At 45.2% G+C, this 24,097-nt stretch overlaps 1 protein-coding gene across 5 annotated transcripts in view; it reads right to left on the bottom strand.

Annotated features, from left to right (window-relative positions):
• The window catches only part of DMTF1 (cyclin D binding myb like transcription factor 1), a 514,121-nt gene that overhangs the window by 421,182 nt on the left and 68,842 nt on the right, over positions 1–24,097 (bottom strand). For all 5 annotated transcript variants that reach the window (XM_085652911.1, XM_085652914.1, XM_085652913.1 and 2 more), the window contains exon 5: positions 195–309. In XM_085652911.1, the coding sequence (XP_085509037.1) occupies positions 195–309 (115 nt within the window). The remainder of the gene's footprint in view (positions 1–194; positions 310–24,097) is intronic.

The following is a 24,097-nucleotide window of genomic DNA, read 5'->3' as shown; positions in this document are numbered from 1 at the left end:
CACTTTAGCTGCCCACGGTGTAGAATTCTTGGGACGCCGAGTAGATTTCAGTTGGGTACTCAACACTGCAGCTTTCAAGAGAGCACAAAATAAAACAAAGGTTGCACAAGGAAACATAAGACATTGTGAAGCTTTGATTTCGGGCACAATCACCATTAGGCTCATTGTTAAACATCTATAATCAATGACACTACCTTTATAAGTAAGGGAATCCTTATCTTCTCTTGTTGTAAACCAGGCCTGGCTGACAGGGGTCACGTCTTCATTTGCTGTAGGAGAAAGGTTGTCCAGTTGATCATTCTGAAGATACTTGAAAGAATGAAAAACTGTTGGTTAGCTGATAGTTTTGTTTTTATGTGGGTATTTAATCAGCAGACAGAAATTTGGGTTCAAACAACAAACCTATTACTCTGCCAGCGGTGTGCAGTTTTTAGAGAAAAGAAAATACACATTTGTTGTAGGTTTGCTGTTGGTCCGATTTTGTCACTCTGTCAGTAATACAAGTATGATGAAAGAAGACTAGCATGAACATCTGGCAGTCCATACTAGAGATGCAATGAGGTTTACATGCGACTTTTCTACCAACACCTTTCAATACACAGCTGCTCTACCAAACTATACAAGTCTGTTACTGTGTCCTATAGCGTGCAAGCACTTGTGCAAGACTGATGGCTTAGATGTTGTGCCATGCTCTGCAAATCAACAAAAATACTTAACCATAACAGCAATAATGTACTTGCTGCTTTACTAGCTCATGGAAATAAATATTAAACAGAGACGCTAAGTAAGGCCCAAAGACACAAGTTATAAACTCTTCAGAAAAGGAACTACGAGAGAAAAGACCCTTAACAATTGCATCCAAGCAGTTCTACTGCAGTCAAAAACGTAGCTCAGTCAGTTAAAAAAAAACACTCCAAGAATCTGCATGTAACCTGATTTCACATGTTTGAATGCTAGCATGACAGACTCATGTCTTCATCCTACCAATATATATATATAAAGTGAATACCTCGAGCAGTATAACATTAGCACCTATTATCTCAGTAGCAGGAGCCATTTCAGTGTGTAGCGAATACACAACTTCTCCAAATATGCCCTTAAATCATACTACATACATGCAATCTCTCAGTGGAAGTACAGTGATGTGTGACCACTTTTCAGCTGTGAGTTAAGGGCCTGATGTACTATTCCCATTCCCAAACCAGGGATTTTCAAACCCATGTTATTGACTGTAAAAGCAGGAATGGATCAATGCATACTCTTGAAAGGAAGAAAAATTAATATTATCAAACATTTTTTGTTTTAAACAAATCCAGTTTTCATTTAAGGAAAAACAGGCTACATTCAAAAAAGAAAATGATTGCTTTATTTAAAAGCAAACACAGACATGATCCCCAGTAGGCCACCATCGCTGTGATGACTGTGAATCGTAGTCAGTGACAATTTGTGACCTACCCCATTAATATTCATGAGGTAAGTCGAATTGCAACCCACTACGATTCCGAATTTTTATGAATCAACCTAGTAGTACATAGGTCAGTTTGCAAAATACATCGCAGGTCACAAAAATACGACCAGTATTTTGCGATCAGTGCTTAGTACATACAGCCCTTAGTTCTTCAACTTTGGGCCCCCTTTTGGGCTGATTTCTCTAAAAAGGGGATCTGGAGCTAGGGTCCCGAGGGCACCCAGGGACTTTGCAATGTCCTGACCCTCTTGATTTTTTCGAGCATCTCATCAGCTTTGGGGTGGAAGAGATGCTCACCATCAAAAGGCACATGAAGGAGGTTCTGTTGCTCTTCTATCTGGAGAATCTGAACAATGTGTGCCAGTGTACCAGCAGAATGCTTATATTGATGCTTCGGGTCGCAGAATCTGCCATGTCAAGACAGCAACTGAGGTTCGTGTTGCTAATAATCTTGACCTGCCCCATTTTCCTGTGGGCCTCAGCGAGATGAGTGATAAGCTCTGTCATCTCCTAATGTCCGTCAGCGTGAGAGGTGGCCTATGGAGTTGGCAATGTGTCACTGGGTAACAGACCCTACTGCCACGCGCTTGCCAGCAGCGCCAATGTGCTTTCACTTCTTCTCAGGTGGAAGCACATTCCCTTTCCCAGCACCAAAGCCAGTTTATATGCAACTTTCGCTGCGAACGGCTTCTTAATGTTATCCACAGCTTCCCTTGACACACCCTGCAGCATATGGAAGCATTACATTATCCTCTCGGTTTCCAAAAGGAAATCATCCTCGTACTGCACAACATGCATTTTTACACTGCAGTTAATATCACCCCATGGTAAGCAGTGGTGTTGTCAGGTGGAGAGGCTATGTCTTGATTGTAGGGATGGCTGATGCTCTTGTCCTCCCAGGAGTTGTCCAAATCCCCAGGTTATAAGGGCTCTTAATATGGGTCCTGCAGGGAATATGAACTGTTGGGATCGGATAAGGAGCCCGCAGATTCCTGCGAGGAGTATGAGGACAGTGGTCGTCTACCTGGGGAGGAAGAGGTTCTGGTGGAGAGTACTTCGAAACCAGTGAAAGAGATGGTAGACTTCAAGCCCCCGAGCAGGTGTAGGCGGCTCGAAGGGCCCCTCCTCCGCAAAAGCGAAGCTATGCTTTGTGGGGATGTGAAAGTGGGTGTTAAGATTTTCTTTTGCCTGGTGTCTAGGTTCTTGGGTTATACAAGGATGAGGGATGCCTCTGTGGTATCTGATCTTGGCATCAAGGGGGGCCTCAGGTCTCTGCGTCAAAGCCATCTGTAACTGTGCTTTCTGAGTCGTCTTCAGCTCTGAGGATGGGCACTCGGTGTCAAGTAGGCGTTTACAGTAGGCATGGCAGAACACCCTTGAATGGTGGCTTGCTTGGCGTCCAGGAGGGTGCTCAATACCCACCTTCCGCAGGAGTGTGCTCTGTCTCAGCCAAGGGCTGCTTCTTAAAACGAGTTAGTGACTGACCATTCTGTGTCTGTGACACCTGAGGGTCCGGTTAGTATTCTTGGTTTTTGGTCCGGAGGGCTTAGGATGCAGATTCCGCCATAACCTCCTATGGGACGTCAAAGGCATCTGAAGGAGTTAGTTACAAGGATTAAAACTCCCTCAGGGGCTTGATGCCAGATTTATCTGCCTGCTTTCCCTCTGGCTTAAGGAGGCCTTTAGGTCCAAAGATGTCTGGAGAGTGGGGCTGGGTGGAGGGATCTGGCAATGCCTGGCACTGCATTTTGTGATGCACCCACAGCATCGCCCTATGGTACCAAAGTGTTTTCTTTCATCAAAAGGAATGATAGGAGTCACCAGAATTTTTGTCATGCTGTGGTAACTGCCAGATTACATATTTGGTGGTGTCAGGACCAGGGCTACTTGGTGTTGAAGGTTAGACAAAATTCAACGGATGTACTTTCCATATCCATTGCCTCCACTCATTACCCAAGGTATTAAAGAATGCAGCAAAAACACCTCAATACCAGAGCTGGTACATGGCGCTCAAATCCAAATCCAATGCTGAAGAAAACAATCCAAGGTGGAGCCGTTGTACTGGTGCATTGTGGAAAAAGGAAGGAGTCACAACTGGTATTAAGACTCAAGACTTCTTTGAACGAAAACAAATAGCTAACATCTGAGCCCAGCGGTAGATGGCAAGAGTATGCAAAGTATATGTAAGTTAAAGTGATGGCCAAGAAAAACAAAACCTGATATTCCTTGGTTACGGTTCAGAATGTAAACCATAACTCATACCTACAATATGAAAACCCTAACTGAACTTCCAAAAGGAGTGTTCATGCAATGACAGATGATGTAATTGGCACAGTTGACATGACTGGCAACATTAGAAATCATTTTCCATTGCCATTAGCCATCACATCACTTTGGGTAAACTGTAATTTTGCAGTTCTTGCTATGAGGTCAAGAGCAGCCCATTAGTTGGGTGTGGACATGAGTTTTCACTGTGTTTGCATCCTGAGCCATAACTGGTGAATTTCAGCTTGCACACCTTTATTCTTAACCATTAACATCACTTTGTTTCAAGTTTTTTTTCACTCTGAGAATCCAGGTCTATGGCCACTCCCTCGTGCGTCCTAGCTGGCCTTACTCCCAACCACTGCCATGGTTTATCGGTCTTTTTTTGTTTTCTTTGCTAAAAGTCTCAAACTGTGCTTGACGTTTCACATATTCAGCAGTTATAAAAAAAAACGTTTTATATGTTCAACTAAGTTTTATATATTCAACTAATTATTATTCCATGGCTTTCACTGGCGCTCTAGGTCTTTTAAAAAGGCTTTCAACCGTAATTTTTATACGCTTTCGTTGTTTTCTCAGATCTAGAAAAATTCACACATTTTTTAATTTTTCAAGCTTGGCAAAAAGTGTACATATGAAGAGTAAAAAAAATAGCAGATATGTGCGTACCATTTAAAAAAAATTATTGTGAATTCACCATAGACTAAATGCATTTTTCACTATTGGTGGTTAGAAGCAGTCATCACACCTCTCCTTTTCCATCAGCCATTGTAGTAGTTCGCAAACTGTTTAATCTTTATGTTTGAATTCCAGAGGGACACTATTTTACTAAATCTACCCTTACAAAAACAGTTCAATATTTTTATTAAATACAGATTGTGACTGTAGATAACTATGACGAGACAGAGGCAGTTGATATTTCTTCCAGACATAAGGGATGAGGCAAATCCTTATCCAATAGCACTAAACTAACTAAAGAAACATCATTTATTTTCAATTCACCACTATACCGGTCTTAACCCTATAATAATTATGGCAAAAGACTGTTGCACGGATTCTGCTTAGGAACAGAACTATGCTCGAGACCATAGATCATCAGTAGTTAGGGACGGAGTCTCCATACTGCCTCTGTACCATGAACCTGAGTCCGACTAGCTATAATGTCTCACTTGCCCTCCTACTCATAACCAAAGGAACAAGTGAATTGGCACCCAAGAACACAACACTCCTGACCCTCTCAGGGATCACGGTGACACTACCTTTCACTCACACACTCTTACTCGATAAGATATGTAAGCGACACGAAGGAAGTTTGAAATGTTTATTTAAACTATTGTACTCTGAAATGCAGTATACGTGCCACAATTCGAAAACAGTTGCTAGCAACAATACCATCAGCATTGTCAATGTACTGTATATTATAAAAAGAACCGTCATATTATGAGACAGAATAGCCTAACCCCCCTTCCCCTTCTACAGAAGCAAACTCAGATGCAGCCGTGATCTTCTCCCAGGAAATATCGGTTTCTCTCTGTGTGTTACAGTGATGTGGATACCTATAGGACATGGTTCACATGTTCATAAACAACAGCTGCATTTCTGTGTTGTGTCTAGGTACAAGTGCCTGACCAGAATACAATAATAAAGGATATTGTTATTTGACCTGGTCTACTGTTCAGGCTAAATCCCAGGAAAGAACAGAACAAGAAAACAACTGCAGGTTCTGTGTGAAAATATAATGCAACGAAACGTTTTTATGTAATACCACGTTCAAAGTTAAAGCAGCCTATGTCGTGCACAGTTAGACTAACATAGGGAAAACGACAATGGGCTCTATGTAGAACACATGACAACCTCCACTTGGTTGAGAATGACAAATCAGAAAATGAGCTAGCTCAAAGCTAGCACTACGAATCAAAATTCGTTTCAGCAACAGAAAAATGACCATATAAGAGAAATATCCAATTACAGCGTGTCCGAGGAACCCAGCACGCACGCGGCCATTGCAGAGGCAAAGGAGCCCATGAGGGCATCTGTTTCCATGTAGATGGACAGATCTGCGGCCCAGTTCATAAGTTCTAAAGAACATATGTGATCCTCAGCTCCAACAGATGCGGATATTATCAACAAAACTTTGATCTAGCAATCGCTGTGCCGATGCACAAGAACTCCTGTTGTGATGCTAGAAACCGGTCCCCGGAAGCTTGTTTCCTTCCCAGTATAAGAATTGGCTTGGTAGTTTGGTTTGCCCTGTTCCCATCATGCACTGGGACAGGTACAGACTAATTTGCATGTAGCCAGGTTCTGAGCTGGGATGGTGCAGTGAGCTAAAAAACGGTGATGGATTAAAACCATGATCTCTTGACTTGGTAAGAGTATTCTGCATCATTCAGAAACTCTGTCCATCACCACCCCCTTTTTCCCAAATCAAGAACTCCTGTTGGCCATTTGCTCCAGACTCAGATTTTGTAGAGGTTACAAACGCAAGGAAGAGTCTGGATAATGGGCAACTAATGGGCTCATCAGCAGTTCGAGATCCAAGGTAGCAGGCGTCTGTAGTGTCAGGCATATGTCCAGTGCCCATTGAAAGGGGCACTACATGCAGTGAAATACAGGTTGAGAAAGCACTGCAGAATGTTAGACACCAATCCAAATTCAAGGCCTGCAATAAAACTATGCCAAAGAACTGAAGCATGCGCTCATGGTAGTGCTAGAGCGATGCAAGGTCCGGTGCGGCCGCTGAACAGGCAACCATTACGGAACAGCAAGAATAGGATGAGAATGCTGCAAAAGAGCAGCAGTGCGGGAAACCCACTTAACATGCTGCACAAAATAGAGTGTATAGAAGCCAGTATTACTCCAAAGATTGTTTGGAATAAATTGAAAAGGCCAGAGCCCACAAGTTAAAAAAAAATGTGTGACACCCGCAGTATCAGATCAATATTTGATGTATCAGTGACCCCAAATGCAGGGGAAGATTTGTATTTAACAATGACTGTATTTCAGCTATAGTTCCGGCCACCTGAAATTCGAAGGTCTCATGGGCAGATGTAAAAGCTACTTCTAGTTGAAAAATATAATGCTTTGAGTCTGTTTAGCTCGATGAAATCTGCCTTCAAAGTCAGAATGGAAGGCCATAATGAGTTATCTACCACTCTGTGTGGAAGGGGAAACAGGAAGTTGTTGCAACAAGTGACTAACTGGGAAAATGACACAATATACAGGACTTCCGCCCACATACCTCAACAGTCCTGATTATTAAGCATGAGATGGCTTCCATTGGAAAATATGGTTATGAAGAGTAATATAGTGGGAACTGGTGCCCCTTTTAAATAACAAGCCAAATTAGGTGCCGAAACATTACTAGCGCTGTTGATTTTTACATGTTGACAAACAAGTGAACGACCGGCAATGGAGTCACGCTCCTCTCCCGTGAGAAAAACTTCTTTATCCGCACGTTCACAGCGATAGGTGAACAGCAGGCACCATAACTCATGGATGAAGCTGCTGCCAAGGGGTTCATATTTACCTATCAGAAAATGTTTCATGCACGCTGTAAACTGAAATGTTGATCTGGGCAGATTGATGTCTCCGTGTATTAACCATACAACTGAGCGAATCTCAGCTACAGTGAATGGAATTATTTCTAATTTTTCTAAACGTAACATGGTATATGTGGCATCTTTCATAGACATGGATTGTTGTGTGAGTGTTGAAGTAAAAGGCAGAAATAATGCAGTACAATTCAAGTAATGCCATGGAAAGCTTCTATTTTTGAGTGTTTGGAGTGTAAAAACTAAACTGCATAATGGATCTGAGTTGACTCTGACCATGGTACAATGTTGACATATCGTTCTGTACAATATCAATAACAGAGGACACATTGCTGTTCAAATTATAAATACAAGTTGATAACGTATTAATACTGTTGTCTACTACAGCAAGTACTTTATCCAAATTCTATTGATCAATTTGTCTCAAGCGCATAGCTGCATCAATCTGTGACAATTTCCATATTTCATTATAAGCTGCATAGAGGAATCTTTTAGAAAGAGGTCACTTGGTACCCAATTAAAAAAATCTGATAAAGTCTTGTCCTCGGTTAAAAGAGAAAGAGGTTGTTGGATTGCAGACAGTGGGGAATGTCTCTGCCACTGCTGGCATAATTTACCCACTGAATAGGTGATAATAGTGTTTCAAATGGTTTGACTGTGAGTAACGTGGGTTCGGTCTGCTTGATTTACAACCAACGGTGGAATTGAGAAAACGTGCATGACAACCATTAGTGTCCCCTGGCCATAATAACCACCCACCAGGATATGTAAATGAAGGGTTAAATGTACCATTTTGCATCATACTATTTAATTGGTCTTGTGTATAATTTGTTTAAAATTGCCAATCATCAAAGCGGGCAATGGAAAAAATAAGCGGGGCACTTAATTCTTTAATTTTGGCCAATCCCAGACCAGTAGTCTGATGGACTGTTTCATTTGGAAAAATAATTTGAGTGGGGAATCAGATATGCTAGAAGGAAAATGCTACTTACCAGTATGCATCAGTTCTTGGCATGCAGAGCTGCAGAGTTGTACACTATGCAAAGATCGCCATCTGGTGTTGGACTCGGACGCTTGCACGTTGTTGCTGTTGCCTTGGAAGAGTCTTTTGTAGTCACGAGATAGGTGACTCCTCCCTTGGACGATAGTGCGCATGGGCATCGACTCCATCCTCAGATTGTTTTTCGCCATAATGAGATATGATGGAGTCAGTAAGAAGTAAGAGATGTCCATGTGAATGTATATAATTAAGATAATGCTGGAACAGATACAGGTTCCGGGGAGGCGGGTGGGCGTGTACAACTCTGCAGCTCTACATGCCAAGAACAGATCCATACTGGTAAGTAGCATTTTCCATTCGAGGCATATGAGCTGCAGATTGTACACTATGCATAGACTGTACAGCAGCGTCTCCCCTAGCAGTGGTCACCTGTATCTGTTGCAGTAGTTTGAAAATGTGTTTTAAGAACAGCCTGGCCTACAGAAGCTTGTTGCTTAGCCTGCACGTCAACACAATAGTGTTTGATGAAGGTGTGTGGTGTAGACCATGTTGCTGCTTTGCAGATGACATCTAAGGGAATGTTCCCTAAGAATGTCATGGAAGCCCCTAATTTGCGTGTTGAATGCGCTCTAGGGGGATTTGTCAATGTGCTTTTAGCCTTTTGATAGCATATTTCAATGCATTTTACTATCCATCTCGCGATCCCAGCTTTGGAGCTGGGGTTACCTTTATGAGGTGGGGAGAAGGCTACAAACAGTTGTTTTGTCTTTCTAAAGGGCTTAGTCCTGTTAATGTAATGAAGTAGGGCTCTTTTGACGTCTAGTGTGTGAAGAGCTCTCTCTGCCCCAGAGTCTGGGTTTTGGAAAAACACCGGTAACTCAACTGACTGGTTAAGATGAAAAGCGGAGATTACTTTAGGAAGGAATTTTGGATTTGTTCTGAGAGCCACTTTATTACAATGTATTTGTAAGAATGGTTCTTGTATAATTAAAGCCTGGATCTCACTTACCCTTCTGAGAGAGGTAATTGCGACAAGGAAAGCTACTTTCCATGTGAGGAACAGAAGTTCACATTTATGTAGAGGTTCAAATGGGGGACCCATGAGCCTGGTAAGAACAATGTTTAAATTCCACACCGGATATGGTGGCAGTCTGGGAGGAATGTCTGTTTTGTAAATAAGCAGTAAGTGGTGCTAGATGTAATCGTATGGATGAATATGTTAGATTACATCTTTGTAAGTGTAGCAAGTGTAGCAAATAATGTCTTGGATTGAAGCATCCAGTGGATCAATCTTATTGCTATTGCAGTAGAGGACAAATCTTTTCCATTTTGCTGCATAGCAAGCTCTAGTAGTAGGGCGTATGGCTTCTTTAATGATGGTCATACAGTCCGGCGGAAGGTTAAGGTAACCGAACTCTAGGACTTCAGGAGCCAGATCGCTAGATTCAGTTGACCTGGATCGGGGTGCCTTATCTCTCCATGGTTCTGCGCTAGGATTGTTGGGGAGAGGCGTAGTTTTTGGTATGGAACTACTGAGAGTTTCAGTAGTGTTGTGAACCACAGTTGCCGTGCCCATGTGGGAGCCACCAGGGTCATATTGACAGACTGTTGTCTGAGCTTGCGTACTACTAGGGGAAATCAATGGGAGTGGCGGAAAAGCGTATACAAATCTGCCTGACCAGTTCATCCATATCGCATTGCCTTTGGACTACGGGTGTGGAAACCTGGCGGCGAAGGTTGGGCATTTTGCATTTGCATGAGTGGCAAACGCAAACAGATCTATGTCTGGTTGACCCCACATTTGGAAAAATGGTTGAAGAACTTGGGGATGAAGTTCTCATTCGTGTATCTGCTGGGTCTGTCGACTTAGCAGATCCACAATTTGATTGTGAACTCCTGGAAGATGTTCTGCCAGAAGGTATATGTTTTGTGGAATGGCCCATCTCCAAATGGTTTGTGCAAGCTGGGACAGCTGCAAAGAATGTGTGCCTCCTTGTTTCTGTATGTAATACATGGCTGTCATGTTGTCTGTCCGGACTAGGACAGTCTTGTGCTGTAGATGTACTTGGAATGATTTTAGTGCTAGAAATATTGCCAGTAATTCTAGGCGATTGATGTGGAGCACTTTCTGCTGCGTGGTCCATTTGTCTTGAATCGTGTGGTTTAGGAGATGGGCTCCCTAGCCGGTGAGTGATGCGTCTGCTGTTAGCACTATCTGTGGAACTGGCTCGAGGAACGGCCGCCCTTTGTAAAGGTTGTGTGTGTTCCACCACTGCAGAGAGCGATGTGTGCGGCTGTCCACCAACACCAGATCTGTAAGTTGACATCGAGCCTGGTTCCACTGACGTGCTAGGCATTCCGGTAAGGGGCGCATCTGAAGTCTTGCATGAGGTACGATAATGATGCAAGAGGCCAGCATCCCTATGAGTTGCATGAATACCCTTGCTGGGAGGGAATGCTGTGGTTGAAATCTGGAAATGAGTGTTTGCATACTGGCTATCCTGGCTGGATTGGGATATGCTAGAGATCTGGAGGTGTCTAATGTGGCCCCTAGATACTGCTGTATGAGGGAGGGCTGAAGATTTGACTTGGGGTAGTTTACTGTGAATGCCAAGTCGTGTAGCAGCTGGATGGTTTGATGAGTGTGATGAACACACTGGTTGAATGACTTGGCTTTTATTAGCCAGTCGTCGAGATATGGAAAGACATGGATTTGTTGTCTTCTCAAGTGTGCTGCTACCACTGCAAGGCACTTTGTGAACACTCTGGGTGCGGAGGTCACCCCGAATGGAAGGACTTTGAACTGATAGTGTTGTCTGTCCACGATGAACCTTAGATACTTCCTGTGATCAGGGTGTATGGGATGTGGAAGTAGGCGTCCTTGAGATCAAGGGTGGCAAAGAAGTCGCCTTGTTGAAGTAGTGGGAGGACCTGTTGGAGAGTGATCATATAAAAATGATCTGATTGGATATAGAGATTGAGGGGTCTGAGGTAGAGTATTAGCCGTAGGGTCCGGTCCTTTTTGGGGATAAGGAAATACAGCGATTAAACCCCTGTTCCTTGATACTGTAAAGGAACTAGTTCTATTGCCTGCTTTGGAAGCAGTGAGAGATCTCTTGTTTTAAGAGCGTGAGGTGTTCTGTGGACATTGGATGCTGTTTGGGTGGTATGGTAGGTGGGGTTGCTGTAAGTTCCAGGCAGTAACCATACTGGATAATTTGTCTTACCCACTTGTCTGTTGTGATGGAATCCCAGACAGGTAGGAACTGTGAGAGTCTCCCTCCGACTGGAATGGAATGGTCGGGAGAAAGTGGAGGGAAGTCACGGTTTATAGTGGGGGAGGCACGAGTGTTGTTGTTACCTCGACCTCTTCCTTTGTTGTTATTTCCCCTGTATAAGCCTCTAAAATATCCTCTGTTGGGGGATGTTTGCGTGGTGTTTTTGTAGGAAGAGGAGTCGGTGACTGTTCCAATGTTTTTGGATGCTCCTCTACAGAAGGAGCGACGAAAGGAACCACGTGTGGATGGAGACTGTAATGCTCCTATAGATTTAGCAGTCTCCGTGTCCTTTTTCATCTTCTCTAGAGTGGTATCTGCAGCCGGTCCAAAAAGTTGTTCCTGATTGAACGGCTGGTTGAGGATAGTTGTTTGAACCTCCTGTTCAAATCCTGAGATGCGTAACCAGGCATGTCGTCTGAGTAGCACACTAGTGTTAATGGACCTAGAGGCTGTGTCAGCTGCATCAAGGGCACACTTGATTGATGCGTTGGTTATTAAATTTGCCTTCTTGAATTAAATCATTTGCTTGGGTTTTGTATTGGCCAGGTAAATGTTGTAATAGGGTTTCTAGTTGGTCATAGTGAGCCCTATCGTACCTAGCAAATAGTGCTTGGGTGTTGGCTAGGAGCCAGTGATTAGCTGCTTGGGCAGAAGCATCTAGCAACTTAGATTCCTTATCCAGAGGTGGTGCGTCACCGGAGGTTTGCGAGTTGGCACGTTTCCAAGCGTTAGATACCACTAGTGAGTCTAAGGGTAGCTGACCTTTGATGTAGGTGGGATCATCGGGGGCAGGTTTATATTTTTTGTCAATCCTGGGATTGAGAATTATAGCTCTCACAGGGTCTTTGAATATGTCGGGGGCATGTTTAATTACACCTTTTAGCATTGGCAGGATTTGGACAGTTTTCTGTGACTGTTCAAAGGTGTCTAGGAGGAAGTCCTCGTCTGCAGGGTCTGAATGCATCTGAGCACCACTGCTCTATTTACAAGCTGACCAAAGACAATATTGTCATCTGGTGGAGATGACTATGTTGGATATGGCTGGGCATCCAGGAGGTCTATTGGGTCATCATAATCGTCCCATTCGTATTGTGGTATGTCCGTGTCGTCATCAGGGTCAGTGAAAGGGTAATTGTTGCCTCACCCACCCCCTAAATCATCATCGTCATCCTGCGGTAGTGGTGAAAGTGGTGGAAGTTTTGGAGGCTGTGGAGGAGAGACAGGCTTAGGAGGAAGAACAGGCTCAGGAGGAAGGACAGGAGAAGAGGGTCTTCCTGCTCGGTAACCTCTTTCGGCGACAACTTCTTTGGGTCGAGCGGGGTTTGGACTTCTGCTCTAAGGCCTTAAGACGTGGTTTGGGGTCCTTTGGCTTGGCTATGGAGACAAAATCTTTTTCGGTGTCGATGGCTTTGGTTTCGGATCCGATGGCTTTTGTTTCGGCATCGAGGTACTCGGTTCCGACTTCTTTTTGAGAGTAGGTTGCTCTCCCGTCTTCGGTGCCGAAGGCGCCTGCAGGACACTGAGATACAGTTTGCTCGGTCCCGAGCTACCGGAAGGCTTGTCCTTCATCTTCGCAACCGGGCCCGGGTGCGGGGCTTCTGAAGCTTGTTTTCGGTCGCGACTGGGGCCAGCAAGCAAAGTCTTGACCAGGGCCTTCTTTTTTTCAGGTGGAGTTGGGGCAGGGGCAGTTGTACTCACTCGTTGACCAGGAGTGATGTGGTCGTCTGAGTCGTCTGCTTCGCACACAATTGCCAGGTCCTCAGAATCCTCCTCCGGGACATCGGGGCCTTCATCGAAGATGTCCACTGGTGCCGGAGCTGCTCGCTGCGACATGATGTGTAGTCGGGCCCGGCGATCACGGATGGTTTTCTTGGATCGAAAAGAGGCGCAGGCCTGGCAATTGACCTTGTCGTGCTCGGGCGAGAGACACAGGTTACAGACCTTGTGATGGTCACTGTGTGGGTATTTCTCTCCCCATGGGGGCATTCTTTGACAGGAGTCCTTTCCATGAGCTGTAGGCCCGAATGACGTCGATAGGCCCAGTGGCCCACGTCGATGACTGGAATCGAGTAGCTCAGATGCACGGCGAAGATCACGCGATCAAAAACAATACCGCCGAGTTGTAGATAGTTTGCGCGTCGAAAAGGTTTGGAGAATAAGGTGCCGAACTGGAGCGCAAAAGTTACATTCGAACCCAATGGCGGAAAAAAAGAAATCTGAGGATGGAGTCGATGCCCATGCGCACTATCGTCAAAGGGAGGAGTCACCTATCTCATGACTACAAAAGACTCTTCCAAGACAACAACAACGTGCAAGCATTCGAGCCCAACACCAGATGGTGATCTATGCATATTGTACAATCTGCAGCTCATATGCCTCGAACATATAGTTTCTGTACCCTGGACCTGCCAGTGCTTTGTACCTCAAATCGATTTCAACTCAATGTCTTTCCAATAATTATAACTATTAAGGGTCAATTGGTCGACAAATGAAGCCGCATATATCAGCTTAGTCTGACTAAGCATATACTTTTCAACTGGATTGGAACCAATTTAAAATAGTATGATATTGGGTCTGAAGGGTCATTACCTGTGAAATAAGTGTATTTATCGGTCTGTGTTTTTGAACTTCCTTGTGGTTGAGTTGAACAATGTTCCCACTGGCTATAATTATAATGGGAACGCTGTCCCAGGGACGGCTACTCGATGTGGGTGGAAGAGTGTTGACACACTGCTTTCTCGCAGTGCGAGAAGCAGAAACATAAAATGGATTATACATACCATTTTATGTTTCTGCTTCTCGCAATGCGAGAAAGCAGAAGTGTTTGGTTGGGGCGGGCGGATAGGCGGTCCTGCTCTAGGCCAGGGGAGGAGTGGCTTGCCCACTGCTGAAGGTGCTGACTGTCCAAACCAGTCATGCGCACTGCCTTTTCTCCTTGTAGCCTGCATGCACCCTACATGGAGAAAATGGCCTCCCCATAGATGCCTGACTGGTCAGAGTCCTGACTAATCACAACACTGCCATTGTAGCGTTGTGATTGGCTTAGAGAGGTTGAGGGAGGCTTCTTGCTTCCTGGAGAGGAGCAGATACGACGCAGGACCGGGCCAGCAAAGGTAAGTTAACGTTTTTATTTTACTTTAAACCAAACAATTCCATCATTCACTGGAACAGCTGAAATGTTGACAAGGGACAAGTCTTGTCTCATTGTGTGAAGAGGAATGGTGAGCTAACACCTCATCAACCAATTCTATAGCAGAACGTTCTGGGAGGTAATGACCGTTGATGCGAAGAAAAAAAAATCCAATCCACATGAATAAAAGCTCCAAAGAAAAGATGATCCAAATGTACATCGAACGATGGAATAGATAAGAGCATTAAAAGCAATAAATGAAGACACATCCCATGCTGGAGGTGCATGCCGCACCGAAGACACTGATGACCTGTCTGATGAGAAATGGTAATGATCCATATAGTACCCGTAGGAACTCAAATGGAAGAGAGGTGGCTGCGATTCAGCAGTAGGATTTGAAAAATGCAACTCAGATGGGAGTTTCCAGGCAGCCGGGGAGAAGCAGCAACAGTGGCAACCACGGGCTGCAAAGGAAAGTCTTGTGAAGGAACACTCCTGGACATACTATGGAGCATTGGCTATATGGTGTAACTTGAAATTTTTTATTGAAACAAATCGATTTGCTTTATGACCGGGGTGCGGTGGCAAAATCACAGTTAGTGTACCCTGGACATCAAGGACTAGGGCACGCACTCACGAACCAGGTCCCCAACTTTGGAAAGCCAACCAGATACAGGAATTTGAGTGTTTGGAGCTGAAGAGAGAGATGCAGGTAACTGTTTGCAAGCCAGTTCATCACTGCAGCTTTTGTGGATGTTATAAGACAGCACAGTGGTTATCTACATTGTACGGTGTGGCTGCCGCCACGTCTGGACCGTCAAGGTCTAAAACAAACATCTTGATGCCGAAGAGCATTTTATACAGGGCCAGCCCACCCAGAGATCTTTTAGGGAGATTATTGAGTGCCCGTCAAACCCCATAGAGATGATTCAACCAACCACGCCCTGTACCTAATACTCTAGATGTTAAGGATTGCTTTAAGTTACGGTTCGTTCACTCCACCACAGATTTGCCCTAATGTCTATACGGAGAAGAAAAACTTACTTACAGACCCACAGACCTCATTGAATCACAGTACGCCTTCGAGGCGAAAGCCGGACCTTGGTCAGAGTGGAATGCACGACAGGCATAAGTCCCGACTTGCAAATCTTTAACCACAGTGTGTTAGCCGAGCACAGTGGTCAAACCCACAGGAACCTGGAGCAAAAATCAACTGCAACCAAAATTAATTTGAAAGCAGAATCAGAAATTAAAGGACTGAAAAGATCTAAGTCTCTGGTACTCGAAGTGCGGCTCTCCTGACCTTCACATGCGGCCCCTACTAGGCTGCTGTGAGCTTCAGAAAGCACTCAACATTAAAAAATGTTAACTAAATAGGAACGCTTTTATTCACAGGCTAAGCGATGTAAAAAAAAAAAAGAAGCAAATTAGGTGCCCTGTAAACCCTAATTTAGTAACATTCATTTTTCAATACATTTGCAACAAACGTGTAAAAATGTGATAACCTCTCTTCAATATTCAAAAAGTGTATTTCATTAACATGCAGAAGGGTTACTCCTTAGCACATCAGAATAGATAAGTGTATTCAGCAATATTTTATTGAAAACTGATCGTGGGCCACTGGGCCTAAAAAAAGAAGGAGTGTAGAAATAAACATGCCTCCTCTTACCTCACAGCAATGCCAGTAGTGAATTAAGAGGCAAGTCAGTTGCCACGTGGAACCCTCTGCTTGGTCATGATTGTTATTATACATGGACAACAATATAGTTTATTAAATGAAACACAAGAGGTTATACAAGAGCATATATACCGAACTCATGTATTTCAAGGTGCTCTTAATTTGTCATAATGAAGAAAAAGGAGGCAAAGTGAATTTAGGCAACTGCCTGGGATCAAACACTTGGTTCAAATGGGGAAGCCAGGATTTATCCTAGGTTGTCTGGTTTCACTTTGTGGAATTCGGTTTCATTTCAATTCAATGACCAAGTTACTTACTTTTTACACTTGCCTCCCCCTCAAATGTAGCAATAGTAAGCAGAAAGCTGACCTCAAAGTGCAGTAGAGGAATAGCAATTCAGATACAGAATAACTCAGTATTGTCCAATCTATGACTCTTCCAGAGACTAGGGGCCTAATTTGGTGGGCATTATGCAAGGAAACCCTTAAAATACTCGATCACACCATGTATGTGATTCGCTTCCCCTATGCCCACCTCAACCCCCCACAAATTCACACTCCACCAGTGCTGCAATTAACGCGGCTCTCTGGCACACCACATCCCTTACTTCCTTTGCCCCTGGGAAAACGTTTGCGATTACCCACGATCCAAGTAAACACATCCAAAAGGCTGATTGGAAATAAACAAATGTGTATGTGGTGGGCATGACACAGTAGAACTTTTAATTTGTTGACAGATCTCACAACCTGAAATATACTTTCTGGTTTGTTAGTATAAACCTTGCCACCAGTAACGTGGTTGTAAAAGCGAGATAGTCGCAGCCACTCCCACACGTACAGATGAGACTCCTTCATGTGCAATAATTAAATAATGCCTGCTTTCAAAGTTGGGGGATACAATGATCACCAACCACAGGAATTGTGACAAACTGAACATTTTGTTCATTAAAAAATAATAATAATAATAACAGTATGTTAGTGGAAAACCTTTCAGCAAGGCAGTGCCACCCTGAAAAGCATGGACAGCCACCAAAAGGTCAGTATCAACATGTGTCTTAGAACGAGTAACTGCTACTTTTTCACATTTGGCTGCTGCAGATTTGGCCACCTCGTCAGCCAAAGAATTCCCTACTGCCTGCGCTCCAGCACGCTGGTGACCTAATGTATGAATGCCATGTACAAGTGACAATTTATCTTTAAAATATGCCACATTAGCCCTAAATCATTTTATGCTTGATTGTGCTACCTTTAGAAACCTTAAAATCATTTTGTTGCTGAAAATGTAACTGATCATTAAATGGATTGTACACAGTAAAAAGAACCACACAAGAGTGTAAGGAATTCAGGATTCGTATGTTGAAAGGCAAGAAGCAAAGCCTTCAGTTCAGCTGACTGCGCGGTACAGTCGCCTAGAGACCGAGTGTGAGTAATAGCGTGTTGAAAAACCCCATCTAGCATAGTGCCTAGAACGATAGTGCATGCATCGGAGTATTTCTGCATAGAACCTATAGCAGGTTGTGCTGAAGCATCGATGTGGATGATATACCTGTATTCTACAAGCGGAAGTAGTAACAGGATAAACATGCCCATACAGTAAGAGTTCTTGTGTCTGTAAAAAAGGGTTAAAGATAAAGTTGGTATCAACTGCTGTTAATGATGTAGCCCATTGAATCTAACGAGGATGAAGGGCTCTTGAATTTGGAACACTAGCTTTTGTGACAGCTTCTAAGGTGGGCATAGGAGAAACAAGAACAATTAATTTACCTAGAGCCAAAGGTCGTTCTTTAAGGACAGCCGTTAGAATTTTTGAAACGGATGTAAAACGCATTTCCGCCTGGGAATATAAATACGACTTATATGCAATAGGAACTGTATCTCCTTCATTAAATGTGACAGTGGTAAATCCAACAGAACCTGGAACAATCCGGATGACCGAATTTGTACTATTAAGAAGAGAACGTAAGTGTTGCGCTTCAAGCAGATCAGACTGTAAAGATCTGAGAATCACAGTGTGTTCAGGCATCCAGAAGGACACCGAAATATCTGATCGTTTCAAGGTCTATAGCGATTTGATGCATCAAGTATAGTCTGAAATGTAATTTCCAAAATGTAAAAAGCCAAGCAAAGAACGTAGCTTTTTAAAGTGTATTTGAGGGCTGCAACTGTGTACATTTTTCTAAAAAGTGAGTGCAGGAAGCTGGCTCTGTATATACTATACCAAAGTGAGGTATAGTGTGCACAGAGTCCAGTGGAACCCATAAGGTAGGCAGAGGTAAAGTAGATAGCACCTCACTCTCCATTTGTTGTAGTGTGGTCGAGCAGTAAGGCTTTATCAGAGGACAGTGTTAAGCATTTGTTGTACCCACTCAGTCAGCAAATGAATTCACCCACTCAAAGACTGAACTTCAGACCAATTGTTTTTGTATAAAAAATATTCTTTTAGTTATTTTATTTTCTAGAACCAAACAAGCCTGGCACAGGTAAGCAATACATACTTTACAGTAGTAATGCAGTTTATAAACAGTTTGGATTGCAAATGTACTTTGATTTGACTAGGTAAGTAAATGCGTTTTGGTCATTTAGTTGCAGTTTTAAAGGAATTCTTAGAGTTTTCAACTCCACACTTAAAAACTTTTCATAGAAAAACAGTCAATGTTATCCTATGGAGGAAAATAGTGTTATCAGTTTACAGGTAAGTACTTTGTTGTGGGAGTTGGTGTTCTGGGGTTAGCCTCATGGATCCCCCAGGGTCAAGGATGCACTCTTGTTACACCCTAAGCGGCACTAGGGCGGCTGGGTGGAGAGTGCTGAGGCCCAATGTTATACAATGGGGGTTAGGATGCCCCTGGTTGGAGGCTGCTGACGAGCAGGCCACAAGGTTGTGGGAGCCAAGCTCCTGGTGTTAGGCTCAGGGCAAAGGGGAATCCGGTTTAGCACACAAAGTCAACCCGCAGGGGCGGCTGGGTGCAGAGTGCTGTTTTGGCGTCGGGTGCCCTGTTCTTTTCAATGGGGATGTTTCAGTTTTTAGCTGCAGGCTCAATCCAGGAAAGCTTCTGGAAGGAACCAACAGCTGGGCAGGTAAGTTGGAGGGCTCGGGACGTAGGTGCACCTCGGGTTGTTTTCCCTAGGTCGCAGGGCGGCTGGATGCAGGGGTGGCTTTTGAGGTCGGATTTCACCTTACCGGTCCACTCGCAGTTGGGGGTTTGGGGTGGTGGGGAAGTCTCCGCGCATAGGCTGCAGGTGACGTTGAGGAGTCCTGGAGGGGTCAATCCACTGTGGACTCTAACTCTGGAGCGCTGGAGGACCTCGCTGGGACCGGATAGCCACTCGAACTTGGGCCGTAGGCGACGGGTGCAGTGGTGGTTCCAGGCGCTGGGTTTCTTTTTCCTCAGCAGGTTCAGAGTCTTTCTTTGATGTTTCTTCTGAACAGAGCCGCTGTTCACAGGAGATCCGGTCTTTGTTGAAGGCAGTCAGTCCTACCAGGGGTTCTGGAGGCCGCTGGCTGCAGGACAAGACGATTTATGGCGCAGGATCTCTGGAAACTGCAGACGGGCCAAGAGGGCTGGGGCCAAGTCAGTTGTTCTCTGCAGTCTCCTCTGCTGGGCGTCTTCTTTCGTCCTTTTTCTTCTTAGGTTGCGGGAATCAGAGTTCTTGGTTCAGGGCTGCCCCCTAAATACTGTATCTAGGTGGCGCTTTAGGGGTCCCGAAGTCAGTAGCCAATGGGCTACTGACCTTAGGGTGACTACACCCTTGGTGTGCTCACCCCACGTGGGGGAGTGAGCACAATCCCTAATCCTGATTGGGGAGTGCCTGCAATCTGCAAGATTGCGGGCACTGAAGAGTGGGGTGTGGGCTTCACATCGCATCCCCCACCTGAGGGGTGGGATTGGCAGTGGTGGGCACACCTTCTGGGATGGCTAATTTTTCCCGCCTGTGTCTTCCTGCCGAAAAGGAGGGGAGACAGTAGGAAAGGCTGGGGGTCACATTACAAAGGCTGCCAGGCCTTTGATGCTCCCCTGCCAGAGACAGCTCTTCCTGGTCTGGGGAGGTGTGAACACCTCCGCCCAGGAAAGGCTTTGTTTCTGGGCTCAGGGAGCGAAGGCTCCCACCCTTGGGGTCCAGAAACATGTGGTGACAGGCTTGTGTGTACCTGTCAGGAAACCCACCAGAGACTGGTCGTTTTTCAGGGGGCATCTCTAAGATGCCCTCTGAATGCATTTTTCATTAAATATCACACTGGCATTAGTGTGGGTGTAATGTGCTGAGAAGTTTGATACTAAACTCAGTTTTCAGTGTAGCCATTATGATGCTGTGGAGTTTGTAATGACAAACTCCCAGCGCCATATACTCTTAATGGCAGCACTGCACTTAGAAAGTCTAAGAATTGACTTAGACACTGTTGGGGTACAGGGCTCAGGCACCTGTACCCTCACCACTAGGGCACCAGGCTAGAGGGGTGACTGATCTATGCCAGGGCAGTGGGTTGTAGGCATGGAACACAGGGATGAATTTAATGTCGAATCTTCACTTTGTTTTGCACCAAAACACGCAGCCTGCAATGGCAGTGTGTGTGTGTGTGTGTATAGGTACAGGGCCCCTAAGGGTGGCACAATGACTGCTGCAGCCCTTAGAAGGTATCTGTGGTACCATTTACCAGGGGCTGATCTGTGGCCAGAGATCCCAACTGGGCTTGGGTACAGTTTTGGGGGAAAGAACACAGGTCCTGGGAACCAGATTTGACTTGGTGTACCCGGGGTCCCTGCCAAAGTGCATCAGTAGTCTAGCAAAAAGTGGGGGGGGGTTACTGCAATGGAAACCCAGCTTCACAGTGAGGTACTAAGCTCATACAATTGTGGGTTAATTCATAACCAAGGAAAAGAACACTTAGGAAAGCAAAGTGAGATTTTGAAAAGCTTAACTTTTCCCAGGGTCAGCAAATACAAAATGATGCGATCCACTCAACCTAAATGAGATTTTAATTCATCTGTTAAGTATATGATATCAACACAGGACAAAGCATCAGGGTCAATCTCATGGAGAACAGACAACTCAAGCTGCAAAAACGCCGGGGCTATTTTTATACCCCAGAGGTAAATGGGCATATCGCTGTTGGGAGCTATCGCCGTTGGGAGCGAAGGGTGGTAAATACAGACCAATTATTGCTCACTACAGCCAAATTGTGACTGAAAAAGCCATTCGAAATATCGAGTGTGGCTTTACATTTAATAGGATAAGGAGGTTGAGGAGTGGACCATAAAGGGATTACATAGAAAGAAGAATCTTTATGCCATTCAGCCTGATTGCGATATAAAGCAGGGGCCAAGGCAAGGGCCCATTCAGAAGCATAAGTCTGTTTAACTGGGTCTTGAACCAGATGTGAAAATGAAGGGAGGATAACATCCTCACACCTGGGGACAAGCAAGAATAAAAGGAGGAGGCCAATCCACCCCCAACCAAAAGAATATCATAAGAAGTTAAATTGTCCCTAAAGATAGCTTTAATGGTGCGTTTGGTGTAGCCTTCAATCTTAATATATCTAGGTGATAAGAGCCTGTCAGGGGGTGCAACACGGGTTTCTACTATGACGAAGGTTTCAGTTTCTCTCATTGTCTTGGGCATATTTTGCAGTTAAGGCTGCACCTTTCTTTTTCTAGAAAGGGAGCTGATAAGGAGGTGGTTGATCCCCCATCTTGATCTTCACGTTGAAAGTACATTGTGTGTCTGATTTATGGGATATGCACTCTACGATCAAATTGTCCTCCCCTGTCGTACTGTGGATCAGAGGAGTCCTGAAAGGAACAAAGAGAATGAGTATCAGGAACCTGAAAGCGATCAGGAGTTTTAATTTTAGAGGGGTCATGAAAGTCAAAAGGTCGCTCAGAGTATTCCGGTGGCGGTGTACCACCACGAGGTCTACTCTTCTGTTTGGGTTGTTTAGATATTAACACAAGGAGATGATAGACGGACACTCACCCCCAGTCACAGATCTGGGTTGAATCCATCACCGTTCTTTAGCTCACTTCACCACCCCAGTTCAGACACAGCTATATGCAAATCAGTCTTGACCCTGTGCCTCATGGGAACAGTCCAGCCAGAAATGCCAAACCATGTCTTCCCTGGACCGGAAACAAGCAACCTGGGACCGGTTTTGGGCTAACAGCCCTCATCAGCCAGGCTAGCTTGAATCCAATGGCAAAGTGATCAAGGGACCCACGTCTGGGCATACCCTGCCAACTTAAGGCAAACAAAGCTAACACAAGGAGATGATAAACGGAGCGCTGAAACTTTTCAGACACTCACCCCCAGTCACAGATCTGGGTTGAATCAATCATGGGTGCCATGCCTGCAACCCACTGCCTGTGGTATAGGTAAGGCACACTCCTCTAGCTGGGTGCACTATACCACTGGTGAAGGTACAGTTGCCTGATCCCTGTACCCCTACAGTGTCTAAATCAATTCTTAGACATTGGAGGGCCAGTAAAGACATACAACACTATATGGTCTGGGCGTTTGTCATCAAAAACTCCACAGCACCATAATGGCTTTACTGAATTCTGGGAAGGTTGGTATCAAACTTCTCAGCATAATAAACCCACACTGATGCCAGTGTGGGCAATATTATTATACAATGCACATCTTACAAATACCCCCTGAAAAACGACCAGCCTGTGGTGGGTTCCCTGACTGGTACACACCAGCCTGCCACCACAATGCATGTTTCTGGACCCCTGGGTGGGAGTCTTTGCTCCCTGAGCCCAGAAACAAAGCCTTTCCTAGGCGGAGGTGGTCACACCTCCCCCAGTCCAGGAAGAGCCATCTGTGGCAGGGGAGCTTCAAAGACCTTGCCGCCTTTGTAACGCGACCCTCAGCCTCTCCTGCTTTCAGGAGCAGGCCCCATTCCGGTCTCTCCCCCCTTTTCTGATGGAAGACAGATTGGAAAAAAAGCACAGCCGAGAAGGTGTGCCCACCTCTAGTAGGGGAGGCGAGGTGAAGCCCACACTTCAGTGCCTGCCATCTTGCAGATGGCAGGCACTCCCCAATCAGGATTGTGCCCAATCCCCCAGGTGGGGTGAGCACTCCAAGGGTGTAGTCACCCTAAAGTCAGTAGCCCATTGGCTGATGACCTCGAGACCCCTAAAATGCCCTCTAAATACAATATCTAGGGCTCAGTCCTAAACCAAGAAGACAGATTCCCGCACCCTATGAAGAAGGACAAAAGAAGACGCCCAGCAGAGGAGACTGCAGAGAAGAACTGACTTGGCCCCAGCTCTACCGGCCCGTCTGCAGTTTCCAGAGATCCTGTGCCAAAAGTCGCCTTGTGGTGCAGCCAGCGACCCCCAGGACACCTGAGAGGACTGACTGCCTTTAACAAAGACAGTATCTCCTGTGAACAGCAGCTCCGTTCAAAAGAAACTCCCAAGACAGACTCTGAGCCTGCTGAGGACAAAGAAAATTGAGGCATGGTTCCACCACTGCACCAGTCGCCTCGGGCCAGAGTTCAATAGGCCCAGCAAGGTCCCCCAGCACTCCAGAGTTCGAGTCCACCATGGGTTGACCCCTCCAGGAATCCCAGACGTCACCTGCAGCCTCTGCACGGAGACCCCCCCTCACTCCCCAACCGCAAGTGGCCCAGTAAGGCGAAATCTGACCTCAAAGGGCACCCCTACATCCAGCCGCCATGTGCTCTGGAGAAGAGAATCTGCATCCCCGAGCCCTGCCACTTAC

This window comes from Triturus cristatus, chromosome 4_1 (assembly GCF_964204655.1).
Source record: "Triturus cristatus chromosome 4_1, aTriCri1.1, whole genome shotgun sequence".
Lineage (NCBI taxonomy): Eukaryota > Metazoa > Chordata > Amphibia > Caudata > Salamandridae > Triturus > Triturus cristatus.
The sequence above is the reverse complement of the archived record's forward strand: the minus strand, read 5'-3'. Positions and strand labels throughout refer to the sequence as shown.